Source organism: Arachis ipaensis, chromosome B2, assembly GCF_059453495.1.
Source record: "Arachis ipaensis isolate K30076 ecotype BB chromosome B2, ASM5945349v1, whole genome shotgun sequence".
Lineage (NCBI taxonomy): Eukaryota > Viridiplantae > Streptophyta > Magnoliopsida > Fabales > Fabaceae > Arachis > Arachis ipaensis.
The window spans coordinates 21,134,471-21,151,258 of record NC_142437.1 but is presented as its reverse complement, the minus strand read 5'-3'; the positions used below and the strand labels follow the sequence as shown (position 1 = coordinate 21,151,258).

The following is a 16,788-nucleotide window of genomic DNA, read 5'->3' as shown; positions in this document are numbered from 1 at the left end:
AAGTCCAGAAATATGAATTTTTCCTAAAAACTAATGAAAATAGACTAAAAACTAACTAAAACATACTCAGAACTATATGAAATTAACCCCAAAAAGCGTATAAAATATCCGCTCATCACTATGCATAGACTCTTGGGGATGCACGTCGGGGGATAGTCTAAGGGTAATTTAGACTTGTCAGGTTGGCTGGATAACTGACAGATGAGTCTCATCAGCCATAGGACAGGCATGCATCATATGCATTTGTATGCTTTGCTTGGGTTTGAACTTGTTTTGGTTTGCCTAATTGCTAAACTGTTCTTAACTGCTACTTGAACTATTTGCTGTAACTGCTTTCTACTTGTGCTTTCCTTGTCGGGTTAAGTACTGAAATCGTCCCTAAGGTCTGGGGTGAAAATCAAAATTGTCCCCGACCTTTTTTTGTTATTAAAATCATCCTCAACGTTACAAAATGTCATAAAATCGTCCTTTTTACCAATTTTATTTTTTTATTACCAAATTACCCTTTATTAAAAAATTATAAAATAAAATAAAAAAAAAGAAAAGAAAGGATGAGGGAGAAAGAGGATCGGGGGAAGGGGGAAGGGGAAAGGGGGTGGGGGGCAAGAAAGAGAGGGGGTGGGGGAAAAAGAGAATCCGGGGGAGAGGGGAGGGATGGCCTCAAGCTCCGCCGCTGTCTGCGAGTTGTCGCTGCTCGGTGGTATCAGATCCGCGAATTTGTTTTCTTCTTCTGTGAGGGGAGGGGCAGGGGAGAGGGGAGAAGGGAAAAGGGGAAGGGCGAGGGAAAAGGGGAGAAGGGAAAAGGGAGAAGGGAAAAGGAAGAGGGGAAGGGGAAGGGGGAAGGGGGGACGGCGCCAGCACTGGCAAAGGGGGGAAAAGGGAAAGGACGCGGGGTGGGGGTGAGGGAAGGGGTGTGGGGGAGGAGGAGTGTGAAGGGAGAAGGGGGGAGGGGATCGCCGCTGTTGTAGGAGCCGCGTCCTGTCGCCGCCATCGCGCCAGTCACTGCCGCGTTACTCAGGATCGTCACCTTGCCACAGCCACCGTCCATCGCGCCGCACCACGCCACATTGCCATCAGGAACAGAGTGCGCACAGGGGAGGGAGACCGCCGCGCCTTCGTCGCCGTTCCTCGCCGCCTCGCCGCCTCCGCCTCTACCTCGCTGCCTCGCCGCCTCTGCCTCCGCCATCTGCATCTGCTTTCTTGCTTTCTTGTTTTTTTGCTTTCTATTTCTGTTTTTTGGTTTGGTGTTGTTTTGTATTGTTGCTGTTGTTTGGGGTTCTTGGTGTTGGTGTTGGTTGGTGGTGTTTGTCGTGGGGGTGGTGGTGGTGGTGGTGGTAATGTTGGTGGCAGTAGAGGTGGTGGTGTGAGAAAGGTGAAGAGAAGAATGATGATGATGAGGGTATTTTGGTCCAAGAATTCGGGGAAGGATGATTTTAAAGTGTTTTTGAACGTTGAGGATGATTTTAATAACGAAAAAAGGTTGGGGATGAATTTGATTTTTGCCCCTTACCTTAGGGACGATTTCAGTACTTAACCCTTCCTTGTCTGTCTTGCCTGTGTTTGTCCAGGCGTGTTACATTTGAGAATGGACTTTGGTGCTGAATTAATGATTGTGTTGTTTGATTGCGTGGTTGGTTTTTGATTGAGATTTGCTTATGAGAAAAGAAAGACTTTGGATTTCTGAAAATATTAAACATTGTTTCTTTGAAAAGGTTTTGAACGATTAACTATTAGATTTTAAAAGAATTCATAAGGCGATGATAATCACTGAATTTGAAAACAGTTTTCTTATTGAATATCTTCTTATGACAACTTTGAAACTCCGTGGTGAGACCGTGTGGTTAGGTTCTCACCCCCTACAGCTTTACCTTTTCAGGAACCAGATGAAGAAGTATTAAGAAGAGTTATACTACGTTTGGTTTATATGTTGTTGTATTAATTAGATTATTTTCTTCCCTCGTCTTTGTTATTACAAGTTTGTAAGAGGGATAGGGATTATGTTATATATATATATTATATTGAGTTATTATGTAATGAGTCTCATATAAGAATCTATGCCTGCTTGTAATTTTCTTAAAATGAAGTATTTATCTCCGGTTTTCAAAGAAATTAGCGATACAGTATCGAGTTACAGGCTCCTATTCTAGTATTTAGTATGTAAAGTAGTCGTAATACTTCTTGCTATCAGAGTAGCGCAGCCGGAAGCGTGATTTCTGATAGTGAGGGTGTTACATTTATTTTTTAAAAGCATTGTTATTATTAGAGAGTAACTAATGTTTGTGATAGTCTAAAATTGAAAATAAAAAATATAAAATATTAATATACTGAGTTTTTAAAGTATAAATTTTGAAGTAAATATATGTGATTATAATTAATGGTCATAATTAAAAGTCTTTATTTTATTTCAATTTGTTCAGGACATGTTTAACTTAAATTTTATTTTTTTATTAATTAGTATTTTTTTTGTATATTTAATTGTCATTAATTTATATAAATTAAAATGTATAACTTTAAAAAATAGATATGATGACAAGTCATCATATGCTAGTTTTGCAAGCAGTTTTCACTTGTTTCATTAGTTTTTATGCACTTTTTTGCATTGTAAGTTGGCAATTTGGAGTGGAATTGCATGGTTTCTTTGAATCAATCAACCACCCTTTAATTGACACAAAATCATTAAGTTTAAGCTAAAATTAATTGGTTTTAAATGAATTTTAAGCTTTGTAAATTTTGTGATACTTTGATTGGTTGTTTTGATTTTTTTGTAGGTGAAGAAAAGGAAAAAATAAGAAAAGAGTTCCCAAAGGAAACAAAAAGTGTAGCCAAAGAAAGAAAGAGAAGCGTGGCCCAAGGAAAGAAAAAGCATGGTTCATACAAAGAGTGAGAGCATAAAGCTCTTGCCAAGAGCTTAGAGCTCTTGTGGAGAGCTTTACTTCAACAAATCAAAAACCAAGCTCTTGCCAAGAGCTGAAAAGCTCTTGCCAAGAGCTTTATCAAAAGCACATGGAAGAAGGAAGCAAGGCAAGCTCACATGCAAAGCTCTTGCCAAGAGCTTTGCCCAAGAGCTTTTTCGAGCATTCCAAGGGAAAAATCAAGGAGAAAAAGCTCAACTATGCACTCACCAAGACTTGAACCCATGACCAAGGGGAGGAGACCAGCGCTATTCCACAAGGAAAAACAAGCCAAAATTGGCTTGTTTTCATTCAGCAAGGTTCGAATAGGGACCATCAAGGAAGCAAGGCCTTGTGCGCCACTCACTTGCCAAGGAAAATGGCCAGCAACTTCCTTCACCAAGACTCGAATCGGGCACCTCAAGGAAGGGAGATTTTGGGCGCTACTCTTGTGCCAAGGAAAATAGCCACCAAGTGCTTCACCCAAGGCTTGAACCAGAGACCTCAAGGACAAGTAAAGCTCTTGCCAAGAGCTTTTAAACTCTTGCAAAGAGCTTTATTCTCTTGTCACAAGAAGGGAACGTGCGCACACTTTAGCAAGGAAAGGGAACCAAAGCTCTTGGCCAAAGCTCTTGCCAAGAGCCGAGCTTTCCCCTGGGAGGTGCACCATGGGCCAAAAATTCATCAAAAATCCAAATTAATTCATTTCTTTACCAATAATGAGAGCCCACCCAAATTCTTAGATCCACATTAGGAAGTGTATAAATAGGTGTTAGTTTGATTTAGTAAGGACTTTTCTTTGACACTTTTTATCTTTTTGCTTCTTTTAATTTTCATTTTTGTAATTTTGAGACTTTTACTTTGAATTTGGATCTTGGAGAATTTGGAAGGAGAATTGATCTCTCTTCTTCCTTGTTCTTGCTTGAGTACTCTTTACTTCTTGCTTTGGATCTTGGGTGGAGAATTGAAGAAATTCTGTTTCAATCTCACCTTGAGATCTCTTGTTTACTTTCTGCATAATTCTAGAATTGTGCTTTGAATTCAATTCTGTTTATTGATTTCATTCTTCTACTCCTTTTGCAATTTACTTTTCCATTTTCATTTTCATTTTGCAATTGTTCTTGTTGAATCAAGGAAGGATTTGAGATCTAGACTTGTTTTCTAGTCTCTTCCACTCCTGAGATCTTCAACATTCTTTTAATTGCTGCAATTAAGCATCAGTCACTTTCTGTTTTAATTCTCAAAGCATTTTTACTCTTCTATTTGAAATCTACTTCAATTCAATTCATCTTTTGCTCTTCTATTTGTTGCAATTTACTTCTGCTTGTTTAAATTCTGTAATCCCAACTCCCAGTCTCCAAATCCTTTTATTATTCAAGCCATTTACATTTCTTGCATTTTAAGTTTCAGTTATTTACATTTCTTGCACTTTAAGTTTCTGTCATTTACTTTATTTGTTCTTTAAGATTCAGTCCTTTTACTTCTGTAGCTCTTTAATTTACTGCAATTCTTCCCTCTCCCTTTACGATTCATGCAATTTAGCTTCTGTCAATTATAAACCACTCAACCAATACTTGATTCGCTTGACTAAATCAACCACTAAACTAAAATTGCTCAATCCTTCAATCCCTGTGGGATCGACCTCACTCATGTGAGTTATTATTACTTGATGCGACCTGGTACACTTGCCGGTGAGTTTTGTGTTGGATCGTTTTCCACACATCAAGATACGTGTCTAAAAAATGAAAAAAAAAATTTGTTAGTAAAAAATTTATGTCGCTTTAGCTTTTTTTTTTTGCATCATATCTTACATTTTTACTATAATTAAAAGTTAGAGGTAAATTATTAAATATAAATTAGCAAAAAAAAATATAATACTTAATGAATTATCATAATCACATTTAAAAGTATTTAAGTTATTTTCATATAATAAAAGTGATATGCTTCAAAAAATATTTGTATATAATTTACTAATAAATATATGAGATATTTATCATAATTTTTATTTTTAATAAAAATATTATTGTATTAAAATGATACATTTTAAAGATGTATAAATGAGATTTTTATTAAAAAAATTTACAAGATAGTAAATGCAATTTTATTTTAATTTTATCCTTAATATTTAGTTTTAATTTTTACCTTTAGAGTTTTAATATGTTTCAATTACACTATTAGAGTAAACAACATTAATTATAACTAATCAATTATATTATCTGATTTGATCAAAATTAAATAAATATTAAATTATTTAATAAATAATAAATAAAAAATAAAATAAATGAATTTAATTTGAATTATTTTCTTATTATTTTCTATATCTAGGAATTTTAATGTGCTTTTATATATTTTGATTAATAGTTTTCAAAGGAGTTACTATTTTATTTACTAACATTTTAAATTTTTTATAATATTTTCATAAAACTTGATTAATAGATTCTTCTTCATAATGTTTTTCTTGAACTTTTTAATAAAAATATATTTTAATTTTTGTCTTTCATCTTTTATATTTATTTATTATACTAATTTTTTTACAGTATATTTTTATCAACTACATACATTATTTTTAGTATTTTTTTTACTTTTTTTTAATTATTTTATTACCTTATTTTTAATTATTTATTTTATTTTCACTCCTCGTATGTTTATTGTATTTCACTTCATTTTAATTTTAATTTCATAGTTAACTTTCAATTATATAAAAGTCAATAGTTTTTTTCAAAACATGGTTAAATATATTATCTATTATATACAATCATTAGGATAAACAAATAAATATAAATTGAATATATAATTTAATTTTAATTTAAACTAAAAACTAAATAAATTATCAGAAAAATAGCAACTAATTTTGTTTTTAATTTCTCTATAATTTATTTTAAGGTAAAAATCTCTCTATAACCACTAACATCGCCGATAACAAAATTATAAGTCTCTATGGACAAAATTTTTTTTAAAATAATCTTATGCATCAACATGTAATTTTTTTATATTTTTATTTTTTTCTAAAATTTTTGAGATTTATCAACCTTTAAGCTGTCTATACATCACTTCTCAAAATATTATGATTTTACAAGATATAATATGTGGGGTAAATCACCTTTATAAACCATTTGCATACCAATTTTACGTATATCTCCCAAATTAAAAAAGGCTACGTGCATGTCTCAATTTATATATCTATGTAAATCAAATTTATGAAGTTCGAATTATGTGTTTTCGTAGTAACTCGAATTTATAAGATTTGAATTACTTGGATGTTATCTATGCTACTAAATCGAACGAAGGAGATTCAATTTAAAATGAGCTGGTTGCTACTAAGTGAGTATAAATCGAACCTTATTACTTCGATTTAGCATGGACCACATAAATCGAAATTTATAGATTTAATTTAGTAGGGGATGACATAATTCGAATTCTTTGAATTCAATTTACTTTCGAATCACAATGTCAAGTAATTCAAATCCTATAAATTCGATTTACTACTTATTACCCTAATTCGAATTCATTAAATTCGATTATATAGAAATGTAAAAGGAGACAACTAGATAACGTTTTTGAATTTGGAAAATTCAGGTAATTTTGGGGTGGCTTTAGTTTATCAACGTACATTAACTTTATATGTGATATTAGTTATTGTTATATATATGAAAAATGTGACTTATTTATACATTGTTTGGATTAGAAGAATTTGTAGGGAAAGAAAATGGTGGAGAAGAAAATGGATGGAAAAATCAATTTTTCATTGTTTGGATCAACAAAGAAATTAAATGGAAAACATAAGTGTATGTGAAGGTCATGTAAATTTTTTCTCTTCAAAATTGCGAAAAAAACTAATGCAAAAGTATAAACATAGGTAAAAATACAGAGTTACCATTTGAATTATAATTTATATATAATATATAAAAATATTAATATAATTTTACTCTATTATAATTTTTTCTCTTCTTACTTTTCCTTCCATCCAAGCAAAAGAAAATTTTTCCTCTATTTTCTTTCTATTCATTTTTGCTTTATCTAAACAACACACAAAAAAAATATTTTTCTTTCCTCTCATTTTTTTCTTTCCATTTTCTTTTCTCTTATTTTCCATCTTATATCCAAACAATAGCTTAGTGTTTATCCATTTATCTTCTATTAATATTGTTATAACAAGGATATATGTGACTTTATAAAAATGATATAACCTAAACTTTGATTATCACAAAAATAGTCAAAATAGATATTTGCAAGGATCACTCGTGTTTTAGGGCTAGATGGGGACTCGTGAAATCCTCACGACCTGCCATGCGAAAAAGGATAGGGACTAGGAGTGGCAAACGGGCCGAAACTCGTTGGGCTGGCCTGAATAACCCGCCAAAAAAGACGGGTTGGGCTGAAATTTTGAAACCGCCAAACTTAAAAAGCCCGCCTATCCCGCACTGCTTAATTCATGAGTTTCGGCAGGGCAGGGGCGGGGTGGGATAGGCTTCTCCGCTGGGCCAAGTTTTTATTTTATTAGGGTCATTTTTTTACAAATTTTTATTATGTTATTGATCTACGAGAGAATGAAGATGACAATTGAAGATGTTCTAAGCTATATTTTGGATTACGTTTTATGTTTGATTAATTATAAACTTGAAGATGTTTAATTATATATTTTGGATAATATTTGTTTTGGTTTGAACAATGTTGGTTTTATTATTTTGTTTCAAAAATTTTGTTTATAATTATGTTTATTACATATTTATAATTATTAAAATTTTAATGTGTGTGAATTTAAAAATTATAATTTTTTTATGTTTTTAGAAATTATAAATTTATTAAAATTGTTGTAAAATTATATATATTATTTAATATTTAATGGTTTACAAAAAAAAGGAGATCCCGCTAACCCGCCAGCCTACCATTAGGCGGAACAGGGGAGAAATTCAAGACCGCCTTATTAGGCGGGGCGAGGCGGACCAGTCCACTAGATGGCGGACTTTTACCGAGACAGGGCGGGTTTTCCCATTTGCCATCCCTAACGAGGACACGAACATAAGTATCAGCTCCATGGAACCTATTAAATATATACAAATATAAAATTATTAATTTATCCTAATTTATATATACATAAATCCATTTCTTGAATTTAGTAACGCTAATTTCTACTTCCAATTCAAATTTTTTCTTTTTCTTCCAGACTCATTCTCAGCCTCGATCCTCTCTCTCTAACTCACTTTCTCTGCCTCTCAAGTCCGTCACTATGTTGCTCAGTATTGTCTTAAAAAATTATGTTATGTTATTATGTTGGAACATATTTTTATGTTTTCTCCTTTTAAAATGTTATTTTTCATAACGAATGTTATAAATTGTGTTGAGTTACATTAAATTGATTATTTTATGATTATTATGTTATGCCTTTTTGTGTTAATTTTTTTTCAAAATTTTTTAAAGAATATTCGTATATACCCGAGAAGATCTGCGTTCCCTAAGAGATAATTAAACAGAAACTTGCAATGACGAAGAAGGAACGCGGACATTTTTTTTAAAATAGGAATGAGGGATGAGAAGGGGGTTTCTCACGCTCCCCTAAGTACTCATTATCATATCTAACTAGTAATGAAGATCCAATTTGAGTCAATTTAGAGGGGACGTGTGGACTTTATCCACATTGGGCCTTTAAGATAATGAACCTAAGTTAGATTTGGGACCCTAACAATGGATTTTAGTTGATCTTGCTTGCATTGAGGTCTTACTAGACCCAAATATATCTTGGATTAATATTTTGAGTCATTGTTATAGTAAATACTAAACTATTTAACATTATAACACTTAGTATATATAAAAGTTGGATATATTTACAAGACATTTTTTAATTCAAATTAAAAAAATTAATTATCTCTTTTTTTAGCTTTAAATATTATTTTCTAATGTAAAGAAAAAATGAAAATAACAATAATTACTCACATAATTAAAATAGATAATCTTAATATATACATGACATTATATATATATATATATATATATATATATATATAATTTTTTTCTTTTCTATAATGACTATTTATATAATTTATTTAACAATTTTTTCATCTTAATATTTAATAAATTTAACATATAAAATATTATTTAACATACAAAATAAGTAATCTAAGTCATCATCTAAGACAATAAGTATAATAGTGTAAATACTTATTTATTTATTAGTAGTGAAAAAATATGTAAATAGTATAAATTGATATTTTTTAGTATAAAAATAATAATAAAAGTTAATTACATAATTAAAAAATTATGAAGAATTTGTTAAATAATAATAAAAAATAAGATCACTATTTTCATATATTACAAAGTTTATGAAAAAATTTTGGATAATAAATCAATTCTCAATAAATTATACATTAATTTTTTCAAAAAAATAAATAATTAATACATTGAATATTATTATTTTCGTACTAATATAATATATATTATCGATTATTAAGTTTATAATTAATTTTTAATCCAATTTTGGTAATTAAAATTTAAATGATTGAAATTATTAAATGTTAAATATTTTGCATCTAACCAATTTATTTTTTTATTGAAATTAAAAAGGATGAGTTGTTAATCAATTCTAAATTTAAATTTAAATTTGAGTAAGAAAATAAAAAAAAATATTTTAAATTTTATCTCGCTATCCAGAATTAATTTTAAGATAAGAAATTACTTTGTATATTGTATATATTATAGGATAGTATGGTCATTTGCTATTTTTTAATGCTAAATAATGGTGTAAGAAATTAGAAGAAAATGTATTTACAAGTTTAGAAAATATTAATTTATTTTTAATAGAATAAATTATATATTGAATAACAAAGTTATTATTGGTTTCTCTTCACACAAACTAATACTCAACGATAGTATTTCGGTATACCATGTTACAAAAAAATATTAATCGATCTAACAACTTTTGTAATGATATAAGTTTATGAATTTGAAAATTTAAAAATCATTTCATAAAATGTGAAGTTTTAACGAGTAACAATGTTGATTATATTGTTTTGATTTTAAAAATGAATATGATACCAACGAATAAAATTGTCCCAAGTAAATATTAACAAAGACAAAAGTCCATAAGTATTGCTATTAATGAAAAATTAATCTATTTTAATTACAAATACAATTTTTTTTCTACGGATTCTTAAATCAGCAAGTCAATGACGACTAATCCACCACATATTGATGTTCTATTTATTAAGAGTCTGTCGTTAACTAATGGACTATTTATGCACACAAGATGATATTCGAATTTCAAATATTTGATTAACCGAACAAATAAAATGATCATTCAACCAATCTAAATTAATTAAAACAAATATTAATTATTTTTAATATTTTTAAGTTATAAAATATTTATAATAATAATTACTATATATTTTTTATTTAAATTTTAATAAAAAATTTTTATATAATTTTATGTATTATCCGTACAAGGTACGGAACATACACTAGTCAAATGTCAAAAAGAAGAAAAATTTATGATACTAGAATTTAGGTTCGGGAGTCGATTACGAATAAAAAAGATATTAGCACCTTATATAGTTCGTTTTTAAACGGTTACTTTTTTTTATTTGTAGATTTAATTTTTATTGATCTTTTATAGAATATATTATTTATTTATCTTAATTATTTTGATAACTAAATCTCGTGAATGCAATTGACAAGAATTAATAATACATTATATTTTTATTATTTCATAGAAAAAAGAATTTATTTTAAATAATTATTATTATTTTTCCATGAAAATCAAATTTAATAAATTTTATATATTTTTAATATTTTGATAATTAAATCTTGTCAATGTAATTGGCGAGAGACAATATATTAGTTTTTTATAAAAGAAATATATTTATTGTATGTCATTATTGTTTTTTTTGTTATGCAAATCAAATTTAATCAGCGCTGCTAATGATTAAACTCAAAATAAAATTCTAAGAATCTTAAATTAGAATTTTAAAAAAATTTATTTACTTTTAATATTAAATCTCGTCAATGTAATTAATTAGCGAAATCTAATATATTATATTTTGATAATTTCATAAAAGATTGGTATTTACTTAATATTATCATCCTCATATGATTATGAACATCAAGTTTAACCAATGCTCATGATTAAACTAAAAAAAAAAGGTTAATTTTAGTCATACGTCACTACAAGATTTATACTTAATTGAGAGAGTTTTTTAGTAGAGATTTTTAAAAACCTCCAAAACACATTTTATTTATGGCAATTTATAAAACTCCCCCTAATAGTTAATTTTTAATTAAAATTTAAACTCTCTAAAAAATCCTTCTTCTCCTTAGTTCACAGAATGAGCGAATCAGAGAGAAGAGAAGGGAACGGCGACAAAACCCTAAGTTCTCCACCGCCGGTTCCACTGCCGTTGCAGTCGTCGGTTCCGCCGCCGTTGCAGTCGCCGGTTCCACCGCCATTTTTGCCACAGTTGTTGCGGGAAGCTTCTCAATCGAGCCACCTCCTTTATATCAACATTATGGTTTCAGATCTATTTGCTCTGTAGCTACGGTTGTCGCTGCAGTTTCTGCTGCCGTTGCTGCCGCAGTTTCTGCCATCGTTGCCGCGTCGAAAGCTTCTGAATCGAGCCACTGTTTCAGATCTGTTTTCTCCTTCGAGCTGTCGCTGGTCTTCTTCTTCTTCTCCATATTATTTGATACAGTAGTGACTCGCGTAGTATATTCTATTAGTTGATCTTCTAACTACTAATGCTGGATTCTTCTCTTTTGATCTGCAGGCACTTCCTATTTACCTTGATAAAATTTTTCATCCTGTTGTTGCTATTATTTTATCAGTAACTTTTGTTCCAGCTTTTGGAGAGGTAAAATACTTTTTTAATCTATGGTTTTTGTCATGCTCAAACATTTTGATATTGACATTGAAGAACTAATTGTTTCGATGTCTTTCGGCTTAGGTTATCCCTCAAGCTATATGCTCAAGATATAGACTCTATATTGGTTCAAATTTTGTGGGACTTGTACGTCTGCTGATGATAATTTGTTTTCCAATTGCATATCCTATTGGAAAGGTATATTATGATTCTTTAAACATGTTAGCTTCTATCAAGGAAATTATATTAAGATAATAACATCATTAGCTTTTGACTTTATTTAGAGAGCAATGAGCATCCCTTTTTTGAGTTTCTCACCTCTACTATAATATATTAATATATTTTATAAAGTTGATGGAAAATCTGTGTTTCTTTTTGGCAGAGTTGATGAAAAGCAAAGATACATACATGACTTAATTTGTAGTTAATATATAGTGTGTGTGTTTGGTGTGATTATTATGACAACTATAATATATAGCAAAAGGTAATAACTCATCATCATAATATAATCGTAATAAATTAATAATTTGACAGCGTGCAGAAGAAATATAATGTGCTTCACAATTGGGTAGTAGGATATAAGATATATTGATCAGTAACATGCATTTTTCATAAAGATCATTGCATCAACAAGTGCCTACAGAAGATGAACTTGGCAGCTTCATTGGATGCCCTTTTAATTAGTTAGTGTGCAGCACTGCATTAGTGAATGAATCATCTTTAATTTTATGTCATTAGTAGGCATTCTGAACTTTCCTACTCTGTTCCATTTTACGTTGTCTTCCTGACAAGTAAATAAGTTTAATTGACTGAGTTTTGTAACATGTTCATCCCTGTGTGTTTAGTATAATTCTTAAGGCACTAATTTGTTGGTCCAATGCTAATTAGATTTATTAATTTTGCAGATTGATATTCCCACTTCAGCCCTTTGTTTCTGGTCACTTATAGAAGCTTCTTCGGGCTTGCCTGAACATGAATGGGAGGTTGGTTGGTCTTTGGCATCATATATTGAATCTCAGCCATCGAAAGATTTCATTCAAACTCAGATTGACCACATCATAACTTAGGCCCTGGCTTATCATGCTTCTTCCATATCTCCATTTTTGTTCTTTCTTTATTTTCTTCCTTAACGTGCTTGATAAATTATTTGGATTTTATATTACTTTTTATTATAGATGATGACTAATGAAACTTCCTAATTTCAAGCCTAACCTGTGATTTTAAACTTCTCTGACCAATTCTCCTGTTTTGTTGACCAATGATTATCTCTTATAATTTCCTCTGCTTTGTTGCAGGGAACAGCGTTGGTGGTCCTCGTCGGACTTGTCGCGATCCTGAAATTGGTCAAAGGAAACTTAGCTGATCACAAGTTCCTCTTCCTTGGGGCTGGAGAGGTAAATTATGAGATTGCCTCTTTATGTGAGGAATTTATGATAGCACCTATTCATCTTTATCTTTATCTTTACCTTTTATTTGTAATGACTTTGTGTCTTTCATGTCTGTTACCTTATTTTTTATTATTTATAATTTTACATAGGTGAAAGAAGTGGATATTGATGCTTATGCTCTAAAGGATCTGCTAATTATAACAACAGGTTCTCGAGTGAGTTACTTTCAGAATCCTCTAATGATTTTTTTAATCCCGTGAATCGCACAGAATATGGATGAAATTAAGGCATGTAATAAAATGTATTCTATTGTGTCAGACAGAACCACGTGCTGCCTTGAATCTTGCATCATATGGAAGTAGTCATGCTTTCAAACTAACTAAGGAAGATATTGTTTTGTATTCGGCCAAGGTATGATAAAAATAAAGCTGTTTAAAGTATTTGCATTTTGCTTTGTCTAAAGGCTAAAACACGTTTGATATATATAACTAACTAAATCAGTTGGAATGAAACCATATCTGTGTGTGAAGTTGCAGTATACTATTTTTGCTTTGAATTCATAAATTGACAACTTAGAATTCTTAAAATATTTATCCAAACCAGTTTGTGTTGCTTAATTTGGGCTCTGCTTCATCAAACTGTTAGGTTATCCCTAGTAATGAGTGAAAATGCTGAACAAAGGAAAGGCGAGTCATGTTTACGCCATTAATAATAATATATGTTGATTACAATATTGTTAAAAAAGCAATATGGAACTGAGAGATTCTTTTGGGTTTTTGGTTTTTTTCTTGCTTTAGGGGGAAGAGACTCTATTAGACTATTACTGTAACTCTCTCCTTTTGCTTTTTATTTCTTTCACATCTTCACACTCAGTTTTATGTCTTTTTGGGCTAACAAAAAAGAAGAAACCAACCTTCCTTACACCAATATTTTCTTCATTTGCATCATATATTGCTGACAAGTTCCATTGTCCTTCTTCTGTGTTTCATCAGGATAGAGAACAAACAAGCAAACAAGAAAGAAAGTTTTGATTTTTGCATCTGGGGTGAACACTTTTTGTGCTTCCTTATTCCAACTGGTTTGTTAGAGTCCGTTTCACATTGTGGCATGCATAACATTCTTTTGAGTTCTGAGAATCTTGAGTTGTTGTAGTGAGTTCTTAGTTCATCAAAAAAGAATGGCAGGAGGTGCACCACAACCAAAGCAAGATGAGCAGCCACATCTAGTTAAAGATCAGTTACCACATGTTTCTTACTGCATTACAAGTCCTCCTCCATGGAGTAAGTTTAAATGATTTACTTGATGTCATCTGGAATTAATAGACTTCTGCTTATCTTTGTTAATGTTTTATTGATTTCTACTAATCTGATTCGACTAGTACATTGAAAAATCAATATGCTTTGGTATTGAATATGATAATTGAGTTGTGAAATTCTGATGTGAATGAAGCTGAGGCAATCCTACTTGGTTTCCAACATTATCTGGTGATGCTTGCCACAACTGTTCTAATTTCTAGCTCTGATTCCTAATTCCTTGCTCTGATTCCTATCTGGTGATGCTTGGTCTAGGAACATTAGAATAATCATAATCTGCAATGCCATTGGTGATAGAAACGGACGTTCGAGGACAAATATTTCAGACTTTTATGTAATTAGATATTGAAATATTGAAGTTGTTGTTTTATTTTACTTTTGAAAGAAAAATAGTAATAGTTTTGTAGAACAATACCATGTGGAATTATGTTTGGAACTATTGACATTGAGAATTTTTTTTATATATAGAATTATGTCTTATATTGAGGAATTGTGTTATAAAAGATTTAGTTTTTAAATTTTGATATTAAAAAATAAATTAAAATTAAAAATAAAATAAATAATTACAGGATTTATGGAGGTTTAAAAATCTCACAAAATAGTTATTTTTTGTTATATTAAAAAATTAATTTATGGGGATTTTAAACCGTCACAAACATTGACAAAAAACTGCCACAAAAGTTCAATATAAAACCCCATTAACCACACATAAAACCCCCACTGAATAGATTGTGGAGGTTTTTAAAAACCTCTACAAAAGACCTCGTGGCACCTCAAATTTTGGGGGTTTTAGAAACCTCCACAAACCATTTAGTGGGGGTTACAAACCTCCACAAATAAGAGAAAAAACTGCCACAAATAAACAAAAACCTTGTAGTGCGTTATTCTTAAATATATATGTTGGCTAACTTTTGATTATAGCATAAAAATAATAAGCAACTACTGAATAAGCATCTCTTACTAAAACGTCTTTAAAATAATAAAAGTGTAATTTTTGTCAAAGGCATTATTTTTTTTATTTTTAATTATACTTTTCAAGAGTATTCTAAATAAATAATTTTTTTTGTAGTGTATGTATTCATATTTTATATCTTTTAAAAAAAAAATAATATGAAAAAAAAGAGAACTTTAAATATACAATTCCAAATAAAAAAAAACAATGACTCAAAAAAACCAATAATACAAATGTGAATTTGCAAACAGTTTGAATCACTTCTTTCTTTAAAAAATATGATAATATCAATAATAGTTGAGGATCAAATAAAATAAAAAAAGAAAAGAAAAGTAAGAGAGGGAACAAATGTACTTTGAAATATACAAATTCTATGCAAAATAAACAAAACTTAATCAATATGTGTTAAAAAAGAAAAAAAATGAAACAAAAGTTTAAATAGTAAATAATCACCTCTTGAAAATTGCAACAATTCAGTGGCTTGCACATGCATCTAAACGGTTCATTTTTTTAATATTGGAAGTGAGGATGTTTTACAAAATTGTGGCGACAGTACAATTTGTAGATGGCGAATTGTTAGGGGTAGATTCTGGCTAACACAGTCATGAAGACAATACGCAAAGAGCTAAATAATTCATAATAACATGTTATTTTAAGATTAGTAACTTTACCTGCACGCAAGCGGAAAGTTTGGTTGCTTTCGCACAGGTGCTAGGAACGGTAATCGTTCTCAAACCCATACACAAAGCAGCGCCAATGGACCATCCACATTTTTACAATTATAACGTGATGCCCGACATAATGTCATATACAAATGTGTCAGACAAGCGGAACCCCAACTAAAGTCCCTAATCTCAGCAAAATTACGGAGCAGAGGCAAGAACTTCCAGTGGATTGTCATTCCAGACTTGTCACAAAATAAATTTGTGCCGAACAACAATAATATATGAATCTTTACGTACATTTGTCTGCCTAAGGCGGTATCTAACTGCATGCGCCGCTTTAAGGTGCGGAGCCATGCAAGTTTGACACCACTTCCTTTGTGATCAGCTGCAGTAGGTACTGTCGCAAATTGTATCATGAATTCATTTTCGAGGCTACTACTACTGCTATCTGTAAATCATGACACCAGTAAACCATCCGTGGGGAGTCCAAAAATCATTGCAACATCTTCCAAGGTAATCGTGCATTCACCGTGTGGAAGGTGGAATGTGTGAGTTTTCGGGCGCCACCGCTCAATCAAGGCATTGATAAGTACATTGTGCAAAGTAAGTTTTCCTAGTATCTGAGATATATGATAAAATCCACTATTCCGTAACTCGATTTCAACTCGGAGATCATACACATCTTTGTGGAGATATCTTGATCCCAAATTTCTTGAATTTTGAAACAAAATGA

The 16,788-nt window shown here is 30.7% G+C and overlaps 1 protein-coding gene across 2 annotated transcripts; it reads left to right on the top strand.

Annotated features, from left to right (window-relative positions):
* The first annotated feature begins 11,201 nt into the window (after window positions 1-11,201).
* On the top strand, window positions 11,202-14,924 carry LOC107626916 (uncharacterized). Of its 2 annotated transcripts, XR_002357196.2 has the most exons (9): window positions 11,202-11,535; window positions 11,645-11,728; window positions 11,822-11,935; window positions 12,643-12,720; window positions 13,033-13,131; window positions 13,275-13,340; window positions 13,444-13,536; window positions 14,118-14,405; window positions 14,575-14,924. XR_002357196.2 is itself a non-coding variant. In XM_021115643.2 (8 exons), exons 3-8 carry the CDS (start codon window positions 11,897-11,899, stop codon window positions 14,154-14,156), a joined length of 414 nt encoding a protein of 137 aa, XP_020971302.1. In that variant the 5' UTR covers window positions 11,202-11,535; window positions 11,645-11,728; window positions 11,822-11,896; the 3' UTR covers window positions 14,157-14,924. The 2 variants fall into 2 exon arrangements, 1 of the variants encoding a protein (XP_020971302.1); XM_021115643.2 differs by having other exon boundaries at window positions 14,118-14,924.
* The last annotated feature ends 1,864 nt before the right edge of the window (window positions 14,925-16,788 follow it).

What these genes read in the sequence shown, in the direction of transcription:
- LOC107626916 (XM_021115643.2), top strand. Translation starts at nt 11,897, where the DNA reads ATGATAATTTGTTTTCCAATTGCATATCCTATTGGAAAG. An exon ending in TGCCTGAACATGAATGGGAG is followed by an intron (nt 12,721 to 13,032) that starts GTTGGTTGGTCT and finishes GCTTTGTTGCAG; the next exon opens with GGAACAGCGTTGGTGGTCCT. An exon ending in TCTTCCTTGGGGCTGGAGAG is followed by an intron (nt 13,132 to 13,274) that starts GTAAATTATGAG and finishes AATTTTACATAG; the next exon opens with GTGAAAGAAGTGGATATTGA.